This window comes from Diprion similis, chromosome 8 (assembly GCF_021155765.1).
Source record: "Diprion similis isolate iyDipSimi1 chromosome 8, iyDipSimi1.1, whole genome shotgun sequence".
Lineage (NCBI taxonomy): Eukaryota > Metazoa > Arthropoda > Insecta > Hymenoptera > Diprionidae > Diprion > Diprion similis.
This window is the reverse complement of record NC_060112.1, coordinates 21,675,332-21,694,468: the sequence shown is the minus strand read 5'-3', so window position 1 is coordinate 21,694,468 and position 19,137 is coordinate 21,675,332. Positions and strand designations below refer to the sequence as shown.

The window sequence follows — 19,137 nt, the reverse complement described above, 5'->3', positions numbered from 1 at the left end:
CGTGTACTTATGTAATGCTTGCTTTTGTACTTAAAAGTCATGGTATTGATTCTGCTCGTCCTATACCATTATATTATTTTGAGATATTTCTAAAATTCGGAAGAAAACCGGAAGTATATGTATAATCAACGCCCTATGGGTCTCGGGTACAGATATAAAATAAGTTTAAGTTATAAATCATTATTATACATATACTACCAATTAATGTTCTGCCCAATACCCCTGAGTAATTGTCAAACCATTTTTATATCTATAATTTTTATACATGATTATATTAATATTTATATACATACATGTATAATGTATATACGTATATATATTTACGTTGTACAAGAACGGAGAGATGTTTTATATCCATTGAATTTACAATAATATATACCTGAAATTTCAAAGTTTGCCTACAAATATACTAAAGTGTAATTATTATTTTACTTGTAGCCCTTTCCATTCTATAATAAGATTGCTCAAGATGTATCTGTTACAACCGAATCAAGAATCTTGAATTCAACAAGTTATTCCAACACTTTGCGTCAAGCAAAGCATAAGAAAGTGTCAAATAACAAACTAGGAAGAGACTAAAAAGTGCGGCACATGGCTTCGCAATAAAACAAGAATTTTTCTCCAGTTTACAAATCTCATTCCAAGAAAAAATATTCATGGCGGTCCAAGATCTGAAATGTGGAAGAACAGCATATCAATCCCAGTTCTCCTCTCGGCCCAGGTGTAACCGGTGTAACTCAACGGGGTAAAAAATAAATAGCTTGAACTTGAAATATCGTCTCTCGATCCATTTTATAATCATAATTTTTCACTGCAATTTCTTACGAGAAAAAGGTTCAGGTGGCTCCATCTATTGTCATGCAGGCTCCAATTTTGATAAGCCCACAAGTTTTCTTGAATCCTAATCATGTCTGACAGCTTGGCATTTTAATCAAAGTTTAACATCCCATGGTTGATGTAAAACTAAATCCTAAAACTATTTGGTATTTTATCAAGAAAGAATAATTTTTCTTCAGCAGACAGAGAAGATCATGAAAAATCGGGGAGCGGCTTCTGACTTTTGGTGAATCTAATCGTCAACACAGACATTTGCAAGATATTGTATGAATAACCTTAAAAAATGAGCAACGTGTCAAATTGGCAGACAATTGAAAATGACGGTAAATTACGAAATACAATCTGTAGATGCTATTGTGAACAGACAAAAATAATATGCACTTCAATTATTCAAATATCTATCTCACGTAAATGGAGTTTCAGAATTCTTCAAGCAATTCCTCGGAGGTGAAATTAGGCAGACGAATTTCAATCAGGTGCTGTCAGTTGCTCAACAGCTCAACAAGTTAGCTCAAGGCATGTATTTATCCACTTATAAATAACAAAAAATAACACAGGTAGTATAATCGTTTAAGAACGTTATCAATTGAGTGCTTTCTTTTTACAGCTATAGCGGTTCTGGATGCTGAACTGCAAAACCAAGTATTAGCCAACCACGAAGATCTTCTTTCCCAAGTCACATGGGTTGAGAAGTTGGAAGGTGTACTTTCCACAATGCAAACACATGTGCAAGTGAGCTCATTAGTGACTCTTGAATACTTAGATTTGTATCCAACGTGCAAGATATTACTCTTTACTTCGAACTCCAGATTGCAGAATTTTTGTACGTATTGTTTTCTTTTTAATTCAGAGCCTACTGTCAGCAGTTGAACGACTTCGTGGAAAAATAGTAGAGCCATTCAACAGAATTGAGACACAGACACTGGTCTTGTCACGGCTTCACGAAACTTCTGATCTCCTACGGAGAGTAACAAGAATGCAACACCTATCAAGGCGTTTACAATCACAGATGAGCAGTAGCACGGCTAGTCCTGATTTTGTCAAGGCAGCCAACAGCTTGCATGAATTAGGTACCGTAATGATGTCACAGTAGCCTTAGTTTCCTAAAATCATATAATCAAAGTTTACTGATTCTTCTTACATAAATCAGCGTTATTTCACAGAGCAATTGATGGTTGACACGGACTTGAGTGGCTTAGACGTGGTTGCTGAAGACCAGAGGGCTGTTAAAGTTCACAGAGCAACTGTTCAGAGGATAGCTACGCATACTCTGTCTCAAGGTTTACAATCCAATGATCGTTCACAGGTACAGTGATTGATTCGAAGCCACTATTCTGTCTTATGAAACGTCTTGGAGGTATATTTATTTATGGAGAAATTATTTACTTACATAGGTTAGCACTGCGGTACAAGTATTTGCTAATTTGGGAATACTTGATAATGCAGTAGAAACAACTTCTACTCAAGCCCTTTGTGAAGTTGAAAAAATTGCCAGAGAGGCTCTGGATATATCTGTACCCACCAATCAGGATATAGGAAAAAGAGTCGGGCCTGGAAGAGCAGCTATACCTTCACCTGGCTCATCTGGTAATCTGCGCACACGACTTTGGGCTAACTTGGAACGTCTTTTTCAAGATTCAGTTTATACACAATGCATACAGGTTTGATTTTTAGTAATTCTTCTATCTGTCAGTTTTTTTCCACAATTGCTGGACATTAATTGAAACTTATAACGTTTCGTGGACAGATTGAGTTACTTCAAAGAATATTACTGGAAAATCACTCAAAGGGATTTGACGATCTGTCGGAAAAGTTTTGGCTCAACGTCACAGGGCTATTGGCTAAGATTCTGATCGAACGTTCTCAAGGTAACATCATCCATTAGTCAGACTGATGATTAAATCTTGATGGTAAGTATAGATGTACTTACTTTACAGGATCGTCATTTATCAAGCAGGCATTAGAAGGGGAGTATCCAAAATTTCTTAGAATATATCTGGATCTTAGTAAACGTCTCAAAGATCGATCGCAAGCCATCGGTGTGTACGCTGTAAAGTAAGCTCCTTTCCATATTTCGATTTCATAAAAACTCAGTTCATTTAATTCATTTCATCATACAAATTTAAATTTTGTAGTAGAGACGTGTTGTCGCCGTTTGAAAATGCTTACCTGTCACGCTCGGTATCCAGACTATTGGATCCTGTGCACACAATGTTTTCTGGAGACGGAGCCCCAAACCAGGACGAAATAGACAGCTTAATTCGTACCGTAACTAGGTAAATACACATTGGTGATGAATGCATAAAGTTCGTTGAATAGAAAGACCTATAAACTAATCAAACTAAACTATTGCAGTGAACTGAGCGTATCGTTAGTGGATGAAGGATTGTCAATGGTTGTTGCACGCAATGTTGGTAAAGCCGTGCGGCTTTTCTGCTTGAAATGCGAACAAGGCTTGGTCACTGGGGCTGAAGCAAGTCAAGTGATCGACACTCCAAATGTTGGCCAACAGTTGAATATCACTCTTGCCAATTTACTGCATTATCTCGCTGCCCAAATGGGTCGTGTGATAGCAAATATGGCTGGCAGCTTACCGGTCGGCGGAGCATCGGTTATAGCTTCGGCTCTAGAGCACACGGATACATTGACGAGAGGAATACTAGCACCATTATTAGCATCTATCAGTGATGCAGTAGAAAGTATCCTCCTGACGATGCACGATGACCCAGAGTTTAGAGAGTAAGTGTTTTGTTCTCCTGAAATGCCTGCTATTATATATATTTCTTGCTCATTTCGAGATTAATTCTGATGTGTCTTGTCGTCGCCAGATCTGGGAGTCCCTTAGGAAAAGAAATTGGGAGCTCGTTGTACATGCGCGAACTACAGGGCTTCATACTCCGATCTGTCAACACATTCCTAGTTCCATACAAGAATCAAACAATAGTTGCTGAGTGGTAGGTGGGCTTGATTCCCACACATTTGGTTAGTAACTGTATATTAAATCGTGATTATTAAAAATCAATTTTTGATTTCAGTTGCAAGAGTGTAGCTTCAAGGTGCATTGAGTTGTTTGTTAGACATGCTTGCCTTCTGCGACCGTTAAGTGAATACGGGAGGGCTAAGCTCATTGCTGACTTCAATCAGGTACATCCATTTATTAGATAGGCTGTGTGAAATTATTACCTTTGTTATCAAAAGGAATAAAGTTAGCGACGATCCGCGACTGAGCCTTTAGGGAATAAATATGGCAACATTCTGTTTGCAGATGGAAGTGGCAGTGATGCCGCTGTGCCGAAGTGGACAGCTTGGCTTGGCTGAGCAACAGCAGTATAGAGTGCTTCGAGCATTGAGAGCACTGCTTCCTCTTAGACCTGAAGAAATGGTTCAACGAGTATTAGAGGGTGAAGGGAGTGTACCCTCTTCCCTTGTCCTCTTACATCTATTTTCTGGTGCTCCAAGTGATTTGCCATCTCCTCATCAGGTATTGAAAAAATTAATTTTTCCCATCATTTGTATGGAACTTAAACAAATTGGTTATGCTAGCGACAAAAGCTTGATTAAGCGCAGTTATGGAAATCAAAATGATGACATAATCTATTCTCGATATGTTTAGAGTGCAGGCTGGTCCGTGAGTCGACTGTCTCAGTGGCTGGATGCTAATCCTGGAGAGAGAGAGAGATTGGCATTGAGCAGTGGCCCTCTACAACGTTACCAGTTGGCTGTTCGCCAACGAAATCAGCCAACATTCCATCCGCTATTTCCCCTCATGGCAAAGTTAGCTAGTCTTAACTAGGTAGTAAGTTTACAAAGTTTTATTTCTTGAGAATATTCGGTTTGTGTTTTTTGCAATATGAATTAATAAAAAATGTTTGGCACACCAAAAATATTTGACTTACACGTTTTAGAGAAATTTTATGAAAATTGTAGGATGAAAGTGCAATGAAGAAATCATGAACTACAATAATTCAAATCAGTCTTGAAAGATGACGGTGCAAAGTGCACCACCAAACTTAATTAGGATTATTTTATAGATATTAACAGGTCATGGCACTTACAAAAATTAGAATTATTTAACAGTAATTAATGCCGTATAAATCATATTAGTTACAGGTAACAAATAATATTTAAAGTTGACGTATAAGTAGATTGTGCAATGCGTAGTTCCTTAAAATTATTATCACACAGTCGACACCTATCAACTTATTTGTATTAATTCCATATTCTTTGGATGTTGTTGGTCCTTGAGAGGTACATTCCTATTATCAAAGTGACACCAATGATTATGGTCCAGTTGGATTTCTTTTTTTTTGGCCCAATGTAATCAGCGGGAGGAATTAATTTTGTATCTTTGCTAATCTATGAAAAATCATCAGGGTGTTACAGAATTGATATTGATTTGAATCGTTTTTCGAATTGTAGATTCTTTTTCTCACCTTCTTGGTGAGAGTTTTCATATATGTTAACTCTTTTTCAAGTGTCAGTAAACACTGTTGACTTTTCTGCAGCTCACCGCTGTATTTCATCTTCTCTGTGTCAGATAGTTGGAGATTTTGTTTCCTTGCTCCCACGAGACTATTTTTAATGAATCTAATACTGGAACCTATCACACCTATCTGCTTTGCTGCGTGCCCGAGAGATACGACGCCGTCATAAAGTCTGGGAAAAGAAAAAAATGCAGTGAAATGCAGCTGACTCTGCAGATGTAAAAACTTATTACGCTCGATGGTACCGAATATTATATAAAACTTACGTGTATGGCAAGCTTTTTCTTATAGCACCAATGCTATGCGCGCTCCAACTTTTGACATGGAACTTGTGAAGTCCTTCCATAAATTGCCTTCTTTGAAAAGGCATGTCAAATCCCAGTTTAACAAGGTCTTCTTCAGTCAATTTCAGAAACGTTTTCAAATCAATTCCTTCAAACATGGATTTATACCGTTCCATACCCATGCCACATAAAATAGTCGCTATGTCAAAGTTTACGTATTTGTCTGAATTTGTACAGAGCATGGGGAACATATCCCTCCAGCCATACGTCTGGACGCTCTCAGATATATCAGCTACTTCGAGAAGATCATCAGCTTCTGTGCTCAGCAACAGAGCGATCTTGAAAAAAAATAACAACGATTAGGAAATTATTTGAAAATTGTAACGACTGGTAATTGATCATGAAAATAATATGTTGCACAGTGAAAAAATTACCTTCTCATAGCCTTTAGCAATTGCTATATCTCTTGCAGTATAATTATGTTTATCTTTAATCGTTATATCGACACCATTTTCCAAAAGAACTTTCAATATTTCAGGCTTATTAGCTAGCACTGCATAGAACAAAGCCTGCAATTAAAAAACGCAGCACAATAGCAAATCATACATTCAAAATGGTTTTCATTTTAAATTGGACAAAAATATAGGGGCATTGGTAGAAAAGTTTTTTTTTTTTGCTTCAAGAATTAAACTACTTACTGACTTGCCTTCGTTATTAGTCAAATTTACATTTTCCACATGTTTCAAGAGCTCTGCAACAACTTCCGACTTATCTTCTTTGCAGGCAAGCATCAAAGCAGTTTCGCTAATAATAAATTTGCAAGTTATTGATCAGAATTACTGCTGATGGATGCTGTAGCTTATCTAAAACCGCCATATGTAGATTGAGCATTTCTCATATTTAACTTTATTTGTTGCTGTCATGCATTCTGAAAACAACTCTCCAAAAAAGAATAACGATATATGGAAATATTCAGTAATATTGATGGACTTGTAGATTCGAATATTCGAAATGGAATTCATTAGACCTAAAGCTAGATTTGTATTCTTGATTTTTGTTATACAAATCGATAAAATAGCTTTACAAAAAGACAAATGAAAAATCTCATAATATGCGTCTTCTATGTAAAGCTTTACTGTCAATTGTGAGTTACTTGTATTTGTTTGTCGCGTTCACATTTCCATTGGCTGAAATTAATTGTTGCAAGCATTTTAGACTTGCTTCTGGAGTCCCTGCATTTGTGTTGCACAATGCCATCAGTGGTGTGAATCCATCTAATCGTGAAATAAAAAGTATATACATGACAGCTCAAAGTCGATTATCAGGATAATGCAACGAAGAAAAGAATGCCAATAACCTTTGTGCTTGTTTGGGTCTACTCCTAAGGATAACAGATATTCCACAACATCAGGGCGAACTGAAGAGGCGGCATAGAGAAGTGGCGTCCATCCACTGTTTAAGAAATCATTTGGGTTGTGACCCACTGTTGGATAATCAAGATGTAGATTAAATTAATACAATTCAAGCACATCTTAGGGTATTAAAAATTATTCCAAGTTTTAGTGACTATACACTTACGAGTAATATATTCATTTATGACCTCTAAGTGTCCTGCCATGCAGGCGTGCATTACTTGGAACTGAAGTTCTTGTTCCTCTTCTCCGAAACACGGCTCTTGTGTTTTGTCTGTTTCAGCCTGCACTTTTGCAGCGGCTGTTGCTTGAGCATTTCTACTTTTGCGCTGGGGGATCTAAAGAAAGACTTACGTACTGTATTTCAGAAAAAAATGTAGTACTAATAACAAGTGAATAATTTAATGAAAATTAAGTAATCGTGTAATTTAAAATGTTGCGATACCGCATATCAAAAATCTACGACGGTTGCAGTCTGCTTGCGGTGTAAACATAAACAGAAAAAGCGTGAAGGTAAAGGTTATGTCGGCTTAACCTCGTCATAAAAAGAGAATCCATCATCGTCAGATTCTTCGTCAGAGAGTCCCGCGGGTCTGGCATACATTCTCTTCGCAATATTTACTTTAAAAATACCAGTGTTCCGGTGTTTAATTTGAAGAAAAAAAATTTGAAAGCAACGTCGTTCAAACACAATGGTCCGGTGTCAAATGTCAAATGACAGAAGCGAGCAGAAACTAGTCAAATCTTGTATTTGATTGGCTTGAAAATAAACGGGGATAAACGAGAGGAGCCCGTTTATGCGGCATCAATTTCGGGGAATCTATTCGCGCATTAAAACCGAGGTGACCGCCGTCGCGAACGCTCCTCGAGTTCCAAACTTTCATTCAAATGGTAGAGTAGTATCAACCCGGAGATGGTGGCCGCTCATGGCTGTTGGACATTTTCGTGCGTACTCTGCGGCTGCGGAGCCGGAGACCATTGTGATGGAATGGCTAAATAAAGTGTCGTTATTAGTGGAGTGAAGTGGCGGGTTTAACACGGACGAGATGGCATCCGACAGGTAGATACGAGGGTCGTTATTTGCATGATTCCGTAAATGATGGTAATTTTTTGAGTGAGTTCAGTGTCAGTGTAAATCAATAGTTGCAATAGTATAGTGGATAGTAGTGCCTATAGGGTGGACCACAGCCCTGCCGTCTCTCGTCTCTCGTTAATCGCTGCCTCGCATTCTTATCTGCGAATCAACTCTTTCTTTTATTTATTACACCTCGACCGACATTCCTGTGAGAAAACTTCGCCTTTACCCTAGTTCGACCACGCTTGAGCTCTCGAACCCGTCAATTTAACCAATTAAACTGCTTGCATGACATCAGCTTACCATCCAACCTTCCTATTTATTATGGGCGAGTTTCGAGGGTGGGGGCTCCCCTTATTTCCCCTGTCCCTTTAACTCCGTTCTTAACGTTATCAACGGATCGTTTGACTCATCTTTACCCCGTACCATCGTTTGTTTCATCTGAGCTGGCCCCATTCCTGGTTTTCTCACAATCGTTGTAAACACTTTTTTGTTTCCACCAATTTGCACTGTACTAAGCTTATTCTAGATATTTATTACGATTTCAAGAATCCTAGTCAAGAAAAACGTTGCACGATTTCTATTATTCTGATATCTCTTACGCAGTCCGCTATTTGATGCCTTAAACAAGGTTGACTTATAACCAAAGGTACCGAATCTTTGTAACATGTATTTCAACAGTTTTATGTTGTCTCGATTAACGCACTATAGTGATAGTTGGTTTCTAAGAGAATGCGGTAGCGATTAACCACAAGAATTCGATAAATAATATTTCTGCAATGTACAGGTATCAAACAAAGACAAGGCGGAAGCTACCAGCCAGAATTAGCAGGCAAACGTTCTAAGATTCATTGGAATAAGATAGTGTTGTTCAATAATTAACATTTTGTAAAATATCTCGAACCCCTGATACTTTTATAGAATCATAAGGATAATACTGAACTGTACATTTTTCTATTTCCAAAAAGTTCAACACGTTTAGCTGCTAACTCTGACTAATGGCTTCAGCTTTATCTAAAAGAGCTTTCCAAGTCAAAGACATTAAATATCATTCTTTTGATTTGATATTTAAAAATTCTACAGAAGCAAATTCAGAAATTATGTGTAACCAATTATCGTTACCAGAAGACATTGTTGTGACATTTTTTGTATATTTTTTGACCTTACCATTTCTATGGCGAGATTAATGATCTCCATGTGGCAATGTTAATGGCTAGTCATTACTGACATACAGTCAATGATTGTCAACGACTGTCAGTAATGACTAAATGAGAGAGTAAAACGGCAATATAGACATTAAGGCGAGCATTAAGGTGATGCTGAAGGTAGAGTCTGACTGGATGTTGATAATTGCAGCAGGATGGAATGGGTGGAAATCATCGAACCCCGTACCAAGGAGCACATGTATGCGAACCTGACCACTGGCGAATGTGTGTGGGATCCCCCACCTGGAGTTCCTGTGTAAGACGACTATTAAAGGCACTCTGTTATTAAGAACTTTCAATTGTCATTTTTCATGCTGTTACACAACTTTCTCTTTTGGTATACAACAAGACATCAGTTGGTGCTTAGGGACTTAAACTAACTGCTTATCTCCATTAGAGAGTGATCGATGAACCTGAAATGACTTTTATGATTTGAATGAAAAGCGTAAAATTTTCACAGTGTACAGTTGATGTTAGATTTTTGTTCTTTTAATGGAGATTAGTAGACGATCATATTGGTATTATTCACTTCGTCGTTGAAAATTTCAGAATAACTCAAATAATAATCTACGCAAAGAAAAGTTTTATGCTTGCTGAAAATTATTTTAATATATAAGTCATTAATAGCTGATTATAATTATTGAAGTTTATCATTAGCTTGATTTCAATATATGGGGTCTTTAAATATTGAGAAAAGATATGCTTTTGTCATATGAATTAAGAAAGTGCATTTTTTTCATAAATTGAACTTTTTATTTTGCATTCTTATTGAAATACCTTTGCCAAAACATTATCTGTCAAAAAATGTTTCCTCATACAACAAATCGAGGGTTTCTTTTCTGACGAGTTGGACAGCTTAAGAATTGAAATCTTACTAATAGTCAGCTTTGAATACACAAATATTATTGCAAGAAGGGAAACGGAGCATTTATGAATGTAATTGCAGAAAAAAGACAGACAACAATCAGTGGTGGGAATTGTTTGATCAGAACACGTCAAGATTTTACTACTACAATGCAACATCTCAGAAAACGGTTTGGCATCGTCCTACAGACTGTGACATCATACCACTGGCCAAATTGCAGGTAAATGGCGATTAAAATTTTTTGTTCAATTTAAGGTAAAAATTTGGAGCTTGCTGCACATTTCTCTCCCCTGTGATTAAGAGTTATAGCCAGACACGCAATTACCTGCGTGTGATGTGTATGACATAAATGAACATTCCGGCTCTCACCTATACTTAACTGAGGTAGGATAAGTAGCTCTTTTACTCGTCTGCTATGCTCTCTGAAACTATAAATAGATGACGGTAGCTGGCAGAAAAAACTCTGGTTTATATTATACCATCCCACGTATGATACATCATGCCACATCTTATGCTCAGGAGGGGTTCTTGGGAAGATCGGATATTGAAATATCAAATGATAATGTTTGCGTGTGTTCTTTTTTTTTCGTTCGTTATGCCTTTTTTTCTCCATCATACGGCGCCAAAGATTGATGATAAATTTCTCTCTGAAGGGGCACTCTGCCTCAGGCACTTAAAATAAAGGCCAACTCCAACGTGAGATCACAAACAGTAAACCAATTTAAAGAGCTATTCCTATTTGTTTATGAAATAACAGATGGTTAAATTTAGAAATATTCCAGTAGTTTAAAAAATTAGTTTTAAAAAATCAGATTTATCCTCTTTGAGTGATTTCTTCACCCTGAATTAGTTCAATATATAAAATCAAATCATAAAACCATGTTCCAAACATTAACGATAGTATAAATTTGCTAAAAATATAATTTCACTAATGAAATTGAAAACAAAATGCAAATCAATTATATGTATATTATATCTTTGAATAGACTCATGGTCATGTTATGTGTAATTATTTTGGTAGCTGTTTCTCATCTCGTGTATTTTTTTATTATGCAATAAAAGGAAGAAAAAAAAGTAGGCCTTAGCTTTCCACTGCTGTCTACTTTATGATCCCAATTATCTCCGTGTACACACACACGTATCTCCTCAGTTGACCCATAGTAAAGTAGAAAGACCATTAAATAGTATTCAAGTATTTCCAAATAAAATATCATTCAAATCATTTTGTAGCATGTAGTTTGGGGTATTGTGATTATTATTTTTTTTACAACAATTGCACAATTATTTTTAGAATGAAATGTGTAGTAATTGGTCAACACAAATTTTTTGCATGTAATAATCATTGCTCATCTGAGCTTGAAATAACGTAATGGGATTTACAGACATTAAAGCAAAATACGGAGCCTGTCGGACCTGGTGGAGATTCGCAGAGGGGGAATGAGCCCAAGAAGAAAGAGTCCGTGTCAACACAGACTCCAACTTCTTCAGTTGGTAGAGTTGCACGTTTCCCCTTTCAGGAGAGTCAAAATCTAGCTGCGACACTAGTGAGTCAGTGATCCTAAAATTTTGAATTCCCCTCATATTCATGTTATGTGTGTTATGGAGGACATAAATTCACAGTTGATGTTCACAACAAATATTCAACTAATCAATCGACGACTAATTATTCATTACAGCAGGTCGGAAGTGCTTGCAGATCTCGAGGTCCAGGAGTCGGTATCGATGCTCAAACTTCACCTCCTTCACTTTCACCTTCGTCCAGACGTCACCATCATCATCACCATCATCACCATAACAGCCGGCATCATCATAGACATCACGAACAGCCTGCTGCTCGTAGGCAACATAATCACTCCCAGGTTTGTGCCGATCAAATTAGTTCTAGATATTTAGTACAATCGTTTGCATTGATATCCAATTAATTTTTATTTTCAATGTAGGATTCCGGACGTTCCAGCGATAGCTCGGTATCACATAGCCGTACGTCTTTGGAATCCACTGGGTATCGACTCCTGGATTCACCTCATCGACATCACCATCGTTCCATTGGTCAGACCCAGCCGATACCACCACCATCATCTCATTTGCGTCAACAATCTGGTACCTTGGAAAATCGAAGTCACAAAAGTGGCACTCTGGAGAGTGTGAAAAACCAAAAAACGCAACCAAAAACTGACTCGCCACCGCTTGGTTTATCGCTTTCTACTAGTACTCCTCTTTTCAAAAAAAAAACCTTTGTGGAACCGCAAAGGGAAATAAGAGGGACGAATTTGGACTCGGATAGAAGTAAGAATGGTATGAAAGTAAAATATTTTCATTGCCAAACTGTTCTTCTTTTTTCGATCAATAACCACAATTAGCTGCTCACTTAACTACCTACCTAACTGTATTTTGGTAAAAAGAATATATTTGTATGATTGTTTATTTTTAGGCAAAGACAACAGAGGTTCGTATGGCCCTGAGCCAAGTACATCGCCATATAGAGAATCGTTGATGGAATCGCGAGGTTTTAGGCAAGAAATGCCGCCATACCGTCCACCCGAAGTGCAAGTCGGTCAAGTGTACAAGCCTCAAGTTGACAAATATGGATCTCTTGTGGAGACGACAGGGAATCGATACCACAGAGAGCGGGATTTACATCACAGGGAGAGGGTTAACAGTCTAGATAAAACAAACGCAACATCGTTTTATCCTAGTTCTATTCACCATCGCAACAGGCAGGAAACAGGCAGTGGTAGTATCAGCAGAGCTCACCATGGTGGCACAGTTTCTCTATCAGAGGCTAATGTCAGGGAGAAATATGGTGGAGTGCCACCCGAGAGAGCAGAAACAAATAAAAGTTTGATCAGAGGTGGAGGCGGCATTATAGCTAATGTCTCCAAGCAAAGGAGCTTAGAAGTTAGTGAAAGAGATCATAGGAGGACAACTTGCAATAATTCTATTGACCGTAAGCACTGTTTTTAATTTTATATCAAATTTTTCGTGCTTGCAAATATTTTTAAGAAGTATCATAAGAAGGGAACTGAAAATTTTATTGTTGATTCATGCGTTTAGGCACACCGCAGCCAATAGCGCGCAGCTACAGTTTCGTTCAACAACAAAAGCAGCAACAGAAGCAGCAAAACAGGAGACGAGATAGAGACGACGATTCAATGCATGAGAGATATTTAGTTGGCCAACCGCATCCTCCACCGCGAGACAGCAGTAACAGCAATAGCAATGACACCAGCAGCACAAACAGCAGCAGTAACAGCATGGGGGGTGAGGAAGTGGTTGGAGTTGAGGAGAGCGCAAATGGGAGAAAGAAGAAGAGTAATGGAAACCCTAGCCCCCCCCCTTCACCTTATTACGGAAATCTATTAGTAGATTCCGACCACTTGCTACCTCTTCAACATTACATTCTTCAGCAGGCTAAACTCTCTGGTACTATGACATTTGTAGTTGGTTTTTATTGAAAACTTTCAACATGTTATTAATTCTAATTACTATACTTTATATTTTTAGGTTGTTATAGGTTTGGTGATCCCTTGCTCGTTGAAGAAGGAGATGATTCGTTAGATGAAGAAGGTGGGCGAGGTGGAGGAGCAGGGGGAAGGGTGGATGACGATTCTGACGATCAATTCGCAGATGATGAAGCTGCTAGTAATCAAGGGGATTCTTCAAGCCAAGAATATCTTGAGGATCACTATGCAGGTCAGTATTTGGCCATAGTTTTCAACTGAGCTTATGTTACTAGAACAATGCATCGACGCAGTTCTTGAAGTGCAGTTTCCTGATGTAGCAACAGAATAAACATTGTTTTTTTCTCACTTTTCTCTCACAACTATACAATGTGTAAAAGTACGACCAGCATATTTCAAACAATGTAGTATAATAGCAGCATATTTTAAATAACGTATAATATCAGCACATTTTAAATGAAAGCTTACGAATAAGAAATTATTTTTCATTTTACGAGAAATTAGTTTCAGTAGGATTGAAATACTTTTTCTTGAAAATATTGTGGTTTTTCGGATCTGATAACACTTTGTATGTGTAACTTCCAGTGCAATAATAGCTTCTTTGCTTTTCAGACTTAGGCAACTATGACACGGCAGGTTTAGCTACTTATTATAATACAGCAGATACTTTGACGAGGCCTCCAGCTACCCCGCCACCTCCAACTATAGTTTCTCACACTGAGGTATGCCTTTACTTTCTGAACCACAATTTTAGACTGTTCTGTGAATATGGCGTTGATATTGGCTCATTTTTATTCTCTTCGAAACGATACCGTCTGATAACACATTTTTTAACCGGTACAGAGCATAGCTGCGGGCGTCGTGAGACCGATTTCTCTGCCACCTTCGACTGGAACGAATTTAGGAACAGCTCCGAGTATTGGAAATGAATCCGGAATAGGATCGACAGACTTTGACGACGTGAGGCGAGACGGCGGCGGTGGAGACATAGAAAAATACGCGCAAGACAATTTGAACCTGAACTGTGGAAGACCGAAGGGACTCAGATTACTTTTCCGTAAGAAATTCAGCGTGCGCGACATGCTGAGTTGGTCCAAAGACCCGATACCTCAGCCAATGCTTGCTATAACTGGTAGAGACGGTGAAAAGCTTCTTAAGAGAGAAGCTTGTAATTTATTCAGACTCGTCCAAGTTTACATGGGAGATAGAAAAGCTAACGTAGGTATGACTCTCGACGGAGTAGCGATGGACATAGTAAATACAATCTTTGCTAAACCGCCACTACGAGACGAGCTTTACGTGCAAATCTGTCGTCAAACTACGGAGAATCCTCGTAAAGAAAGCCTGCGTAGAGGATGGGAGCTGATGGCTGTCTGTCTTGCATTTGTTCCTGCTAGTGCTACTTTTGAGCCGTACCTTGAAGGCTACATGAACAGGCATAGAGATCCAGATTTTCAATTTCTCGAAGTTCCAAAATGGCCAATACACGTCCAAGTCAGTCACTACGCTACCGTCGCATGCCGACGCTTACAGCGTATTGGAGCCCATGGAAAACGCCAACCTCGCAAAGCTACTCTTGAGGACATTGACCAAGCCAGGGTAATGATAAAAGTGATAAGATTTTTAGCGCTCTACTGTAATACGAGTTTCGAAAATTTCGAACAGTCAGGGAATTCAATTTAGTACTTACAAGTAACATCGATTTGGTGTCACCTTCCAATTCCGAAAACTAAAAGACACGTATTTTTTTTTATCTGTGGAAAACCGGTTTAAAGGGATGTAAATGTCTCTGAAAGATGGGCGTCCAATAGAGTGGTTTCTCACTTTCGCGAAGCGCTTGATGTATTTAAATGAAACTAACGCTGAAATGTTTGTATTAACGAATGAAATAATTTAACGTTAATTTCATTTAAATACATCAAGCGCATCAAGAAATCAACCCTTTGGGTGCCCATTTTTGGGGCTCGTTTTCACCCTTTTAAACGTTTTGCCACCGATAAAATATGTCTTTTAGTTTTCAATGTTCTACAACATACGTGAGTTGCAACGAATTCGAAGGGGGGCATCAAACTGGTGTTCGTTGTTAGAAATAGTGGAATATAGCTAAGGTAAGTGTACCAGCTATTGATCCTGTCGCAATTATTAACCTTTTTTGGTTGTATCTTTAGTTCTAAAATTGCCAAAAAATTAATTTGCAGTGTCTAACTCTTTAGTAATTGGCTTTAGTCATTGAGAAATTTGCAATTTGTGCCGTAAAGTTATAATTTTGGAAAATAAAAGGGTCAATAATTGGGTCTAAACGTGTCAATAACTGGTACACTTACCTTAAACTGTTTACGAAATTACTAATGATGTTTGAATGAATACGTAAAATAATGTTCTCACCCTCGATTAAATACATGCGGTTTGACTTCGTTAGTGATCTGATTTCTGGATAATTTTATTGTGACCGCGAACGTTGTGAAATTAATATTAAAATGTTGCGGTATTATTTACTGTTTTTCACCTGAGTCAAAAATAATATTGATTTAATTTATAATTCTTACTTGATAACTGGCGTCTGATTGACCATCATTTTATTTCGCGCAGATACAAATCTTCCGAGCTTCGATGTTTGGCGCGACGCTAGGAGAAGTCATGGCTTTGCAACGAGATCGATACCCTCAAAGGGAGCTTCCCTGGGTGCAAACGACACTAGCACGCCAGGTTTTACTTCGTGGTGGAACTACAACAGAAGGGATCTTCAGAGTATCTGCCGACGCAGATGAGGTTAGCGTCCTTAAAGCGTCTCTTGACCGATTCGAGGATAGCGGAGTGGCAAATTCAGTCCAAGATGCTCACGCACCAGCCTCTCTATTGAAGCTTTGGGTAAGGGAACTCTACGAACCACTCATCCCGGATGCTCTCTATACGGAATGCGTCTCATTACGCCACGACGACGTCCGAGCCGCTGCCGCGGCAGCTACTGCTTTGATAGATCGGCTTCCTGACCTTAACCGTCGTGTTCTTTGTCATCTGATAAGATTTTTACAGGTGCGTTACTCACAGTTGATGGAAAAAAAAATTGAGACCATGTCTTATTGAATGTTGATTTAAATTTTGGTCTTTTTTTTCAGATATTCGCAAGACCGGAAGTTGTTGTGCGAACAAAAATGGATGCAAGCAACTTGGCTATGGTAATGGCTCCTAACGTATTGCGCTGTACGTCCCAGGACCCGAGAGTTATTTTAGAAAATGCTAGAAAAGAGATGGCCTTTGTTCGCACCCTCATTCAATCTCTAGACACTGCGTGGGTCGAAGGTCTTCACTGACTATTAGATTACTTAGATTAGATTTAAAAAAAAAACTGCTATGCCAAAACGACAACTGTATATTCACTATTATTAGTCTCATCGTTAGTGTTATTATTATTATTATTATTATTACTATTATTATTATTATTGTATTAATTGAAAAATATTATTACTATTACGATTTGTTCTTATACAAACAATTATTATCATTATCATTATTAATAATATTATTTTTTATTTTCGTTAAAACGTATACTTTTATCTATAATTCTGTAATTTAAACGTCTACAAGAGCTGAGCCACTCATTTCCTATTTATTATTTATAAACATATATTAGTATATTACTAAAATATTATTAGATTATATATCGCTATATGATATTTTACCGATTCTTGTTACCGCGCGAATTGCGATGGCTTTTTTACTCGATCATCATTGTTGAATCCCATGTAATATAAAAAATAATGCGTTACCGTGTATATCCGTGATATCGTCACAGCGAGGTCTTTTTGTATAACGAATATAAGCGTATATACAAATTTATTATATGAAGTAAAAAGGAAAAGAAAATACTTGCGAAGGATTAGCATTTATTTGTGTATTTATTTTTACAATATAAATTGACAAGATACAACATATCAATATTTATTCGAACATGCAAATTGCCGATACTATGGTTGGTACAACCAACTACTGCTTTTGGTGATAGGACTGGTAGCAAGTCACTTTGTAATTGTAGCTTACCAGTGTTTTTCAAGGCGTCACTGAAATTACAAGACTTATTGCAACTTTGCTAGTTCTGAAGCTGTATATTAATTTTGTGGGCATAAAGTGGAGTGATCTTTGTGCTGCTATAAACGAATACAGATTGAAATTGAAGAAAAAAAATTCATGTTGCATCGCTTTTCGAACAAAAAATATATGTTTTTTTCTGCTGCATGAAGCTTTACGCACAGAACTTTTCGAAAATCCCACAACGAATTGAGCTTTATCACAATTCCAATTTCTGTGTAAATGTGTATATGTTAAGATCTGTCAAAGAATTTTTTAAAACTGTTTGAGTATGCTACTAACCGTACCAATGTTTTCAACTTGGTTTTCAAATTGGTCGTGAGTTGAGATATCTGTGCGACTACCAGTCCTATAAATACTTTGATTTGCAATGATTACACAAAACACTAACACTGTTCTGAAAATTTTCTTAAACAGATTAGATAACGTGCCGGAAATTATTTCAGACGATTGTAAAAATGCTGTTACATAACGCAAATATTCTGGGTCATCTTAAAAAAATTGTTTGAGCAAAGCTTGCAAATGTTCCTCAAATTGTTAATATCTAATGATGGAATATCTCAAACGACGAAAATAATATCGATTGGATTAGTTTGGTTATTACGAAAGTCAGGATTTTGATGGACAGCTGTCTCAACATTACACTATAATTGATAAAAAAAAAAATTCATCGAAACCGAACAAAAAAATCCGCTACATCGCAGTATAAACCATTATAGTATCTTTGATCATCCAACGTATTCCATGATTGCTTGCAAATAAATTTATTGAAAACAAATAATGTATGGAAGGCATTTCGAGCCGACATATTGTTGAATACATTTGCCCACGCCCAACCTGCTAATACATCATGCGAGACCGGAGAAACAAACACGTAATTTGTAATTGGTCATTTCGGAAGCTCATTCGACAAATTGCACAATTCGTTTGCTGTGAACGTTAAATCAGAGGTGTACATTTTTTAGATATCTAGACTGAATGAATTGGTCACACCTATTATGCACCAATATACTAGACTCGTCAGAGATTTTTATCGTATTTCCTTAGCCGTCGGTCATACCATGTTCTAGATGTACCTTTTTTAGTTATCAAATGATCCTCCAAATCGACTCTGAGACAACAAGTTTTTGTCTCCGAAAATTGTAGAAAAGAAAGGCCCTATTTGGATGTTTACAGCAGAATTTTGGTAGATTTTAATAAACGTTCGAATCTATTAATATGACCTTATTTCTATATCAATTTACGAGAGAAATCGATTGCGTATAGTTTTGACTCGCTACGATAAGCAGATCAAAAGTTGCAACCAAAAATCGAAAATTGTTTTCATATCTTTGGATTCCTCAGGGTCTAATTAACAGAACTAAGCTTGCTTAACCTTCCAAAAGAATCCTGCGTCGAATGATGCTAATTAACAGTAACGATTAATAA

The 19,137-nt window shown here is 37.4% G+C and overlaps 3 protein-coding genes across 8 annotated transcripts; 2 read left to right on the top strand and 1 right to left on the bottom strand.

Moving 5' to 3' along the window:
- The first annotated feature begins 893 nt into the window (after positions 1-893).
- LOC124409350 (conserved oligomeric Golgi complex subunit 5) lies at positions 894-4,782 on the top strand. The gene is made up of 14 exons (XM_046886924.1): positions 894-1,160; positions 1,261-1,353; positions 1,445-1,569; positions 1,688-1,907; positions 2,001-2,143; positions 2,232-2,498; positions 2,585-2,705; positions 2,775-2,892; positions 2,973-3,113; positions 3,193-3,576; positions 3,666-3,791; positions 3,873-3,981; positions 4,103-4,318; positions 4,451-4,782. Exons 1-14 carry the CDS (start codon positions 1,121-1,123, stop codon positions 4,628-4,630), a joined length of 2,283 nt encoding a protein of 760 aa, XP_046742880.1. The 5' UTR covers positions 894-1,120; the 3' UTR covers positions 4,631-4,782.
- LOC124409353 (ankyrin repeat, SAM and basic leucine zipper domain-containing protein 1-like) lies at positions 4,693-7,783 on the bottom strand. The gene is made up of 9 exons (XM_046886929.1): positions 7,553-7,783; positions 7,184-7,355; positions 6,963-7,088; positions 6,759-6,879; positions 6,304-6,409; positions 6,040-6,174; positions 5,588-5,943; positions 5,271-5,493; positions 4,693-5,193 (listed from the first exon to the last, which is right to left on the bottom strand). Exons 1-9 carry the CDS (start codon positions 7,619-7,621, stop codon positions 5,047-5,049), a joined length of 1,455 nt encoding a protein of 484 aa, XP_046742885.1. The 5' UTR covers positions 7,622-7,783; the 3' UTR covers positions 4,693-5,046.
- Positions 7,784-7,925: 142 nt separating this feature from the next.
- LOC124409349 (rho GTPase-activating protein 39) lies at positions 7,926-17,503 on the top strand. Of its 6 annotated transcripts, none has more exons than XM_046886919.1 (13): positions 7,926-8,077; positions 9,449-9,553; positions 10,244-10,382; positions 11,545-11,706; positions 11,842-12,021; positions 12,103-12,457; positions 12,594-13,109; positions 13,217-13,585; positions 13,667-13,855; positions 14,236-14,345; positions 14,467-15,222; positions 16,213-16,656; positions 16,740-17,503. In XM_046886919.1, the coding sequence occupies exons 1-13, from the start codon at positions 8,064-8,066 to the stop codon at positions 16,932-16,934; spliced, it is 3,534 nt and encodes a 1,177-aa protein (XP_046742875.1). In that variant the 5' UTR covers positions 7,926-8,063; the 3' UTR covers positions 16,935-17,503. The 6 variants fall into 6 exon arrangements, with proteins under 6 accessions (XP_046742875.1, XP_046742876.1, XP_046742874.1 ...); XM_046886920.1 differs by having other exon boundaries at positions 11,839-12,021; positions 12,103-12,448; XM_046886918.1 differs by having other exon boundaries at positions 11,839-12,021.
- Positions 17,504-19,137: the final 1,634 nt, after the last annotated feature.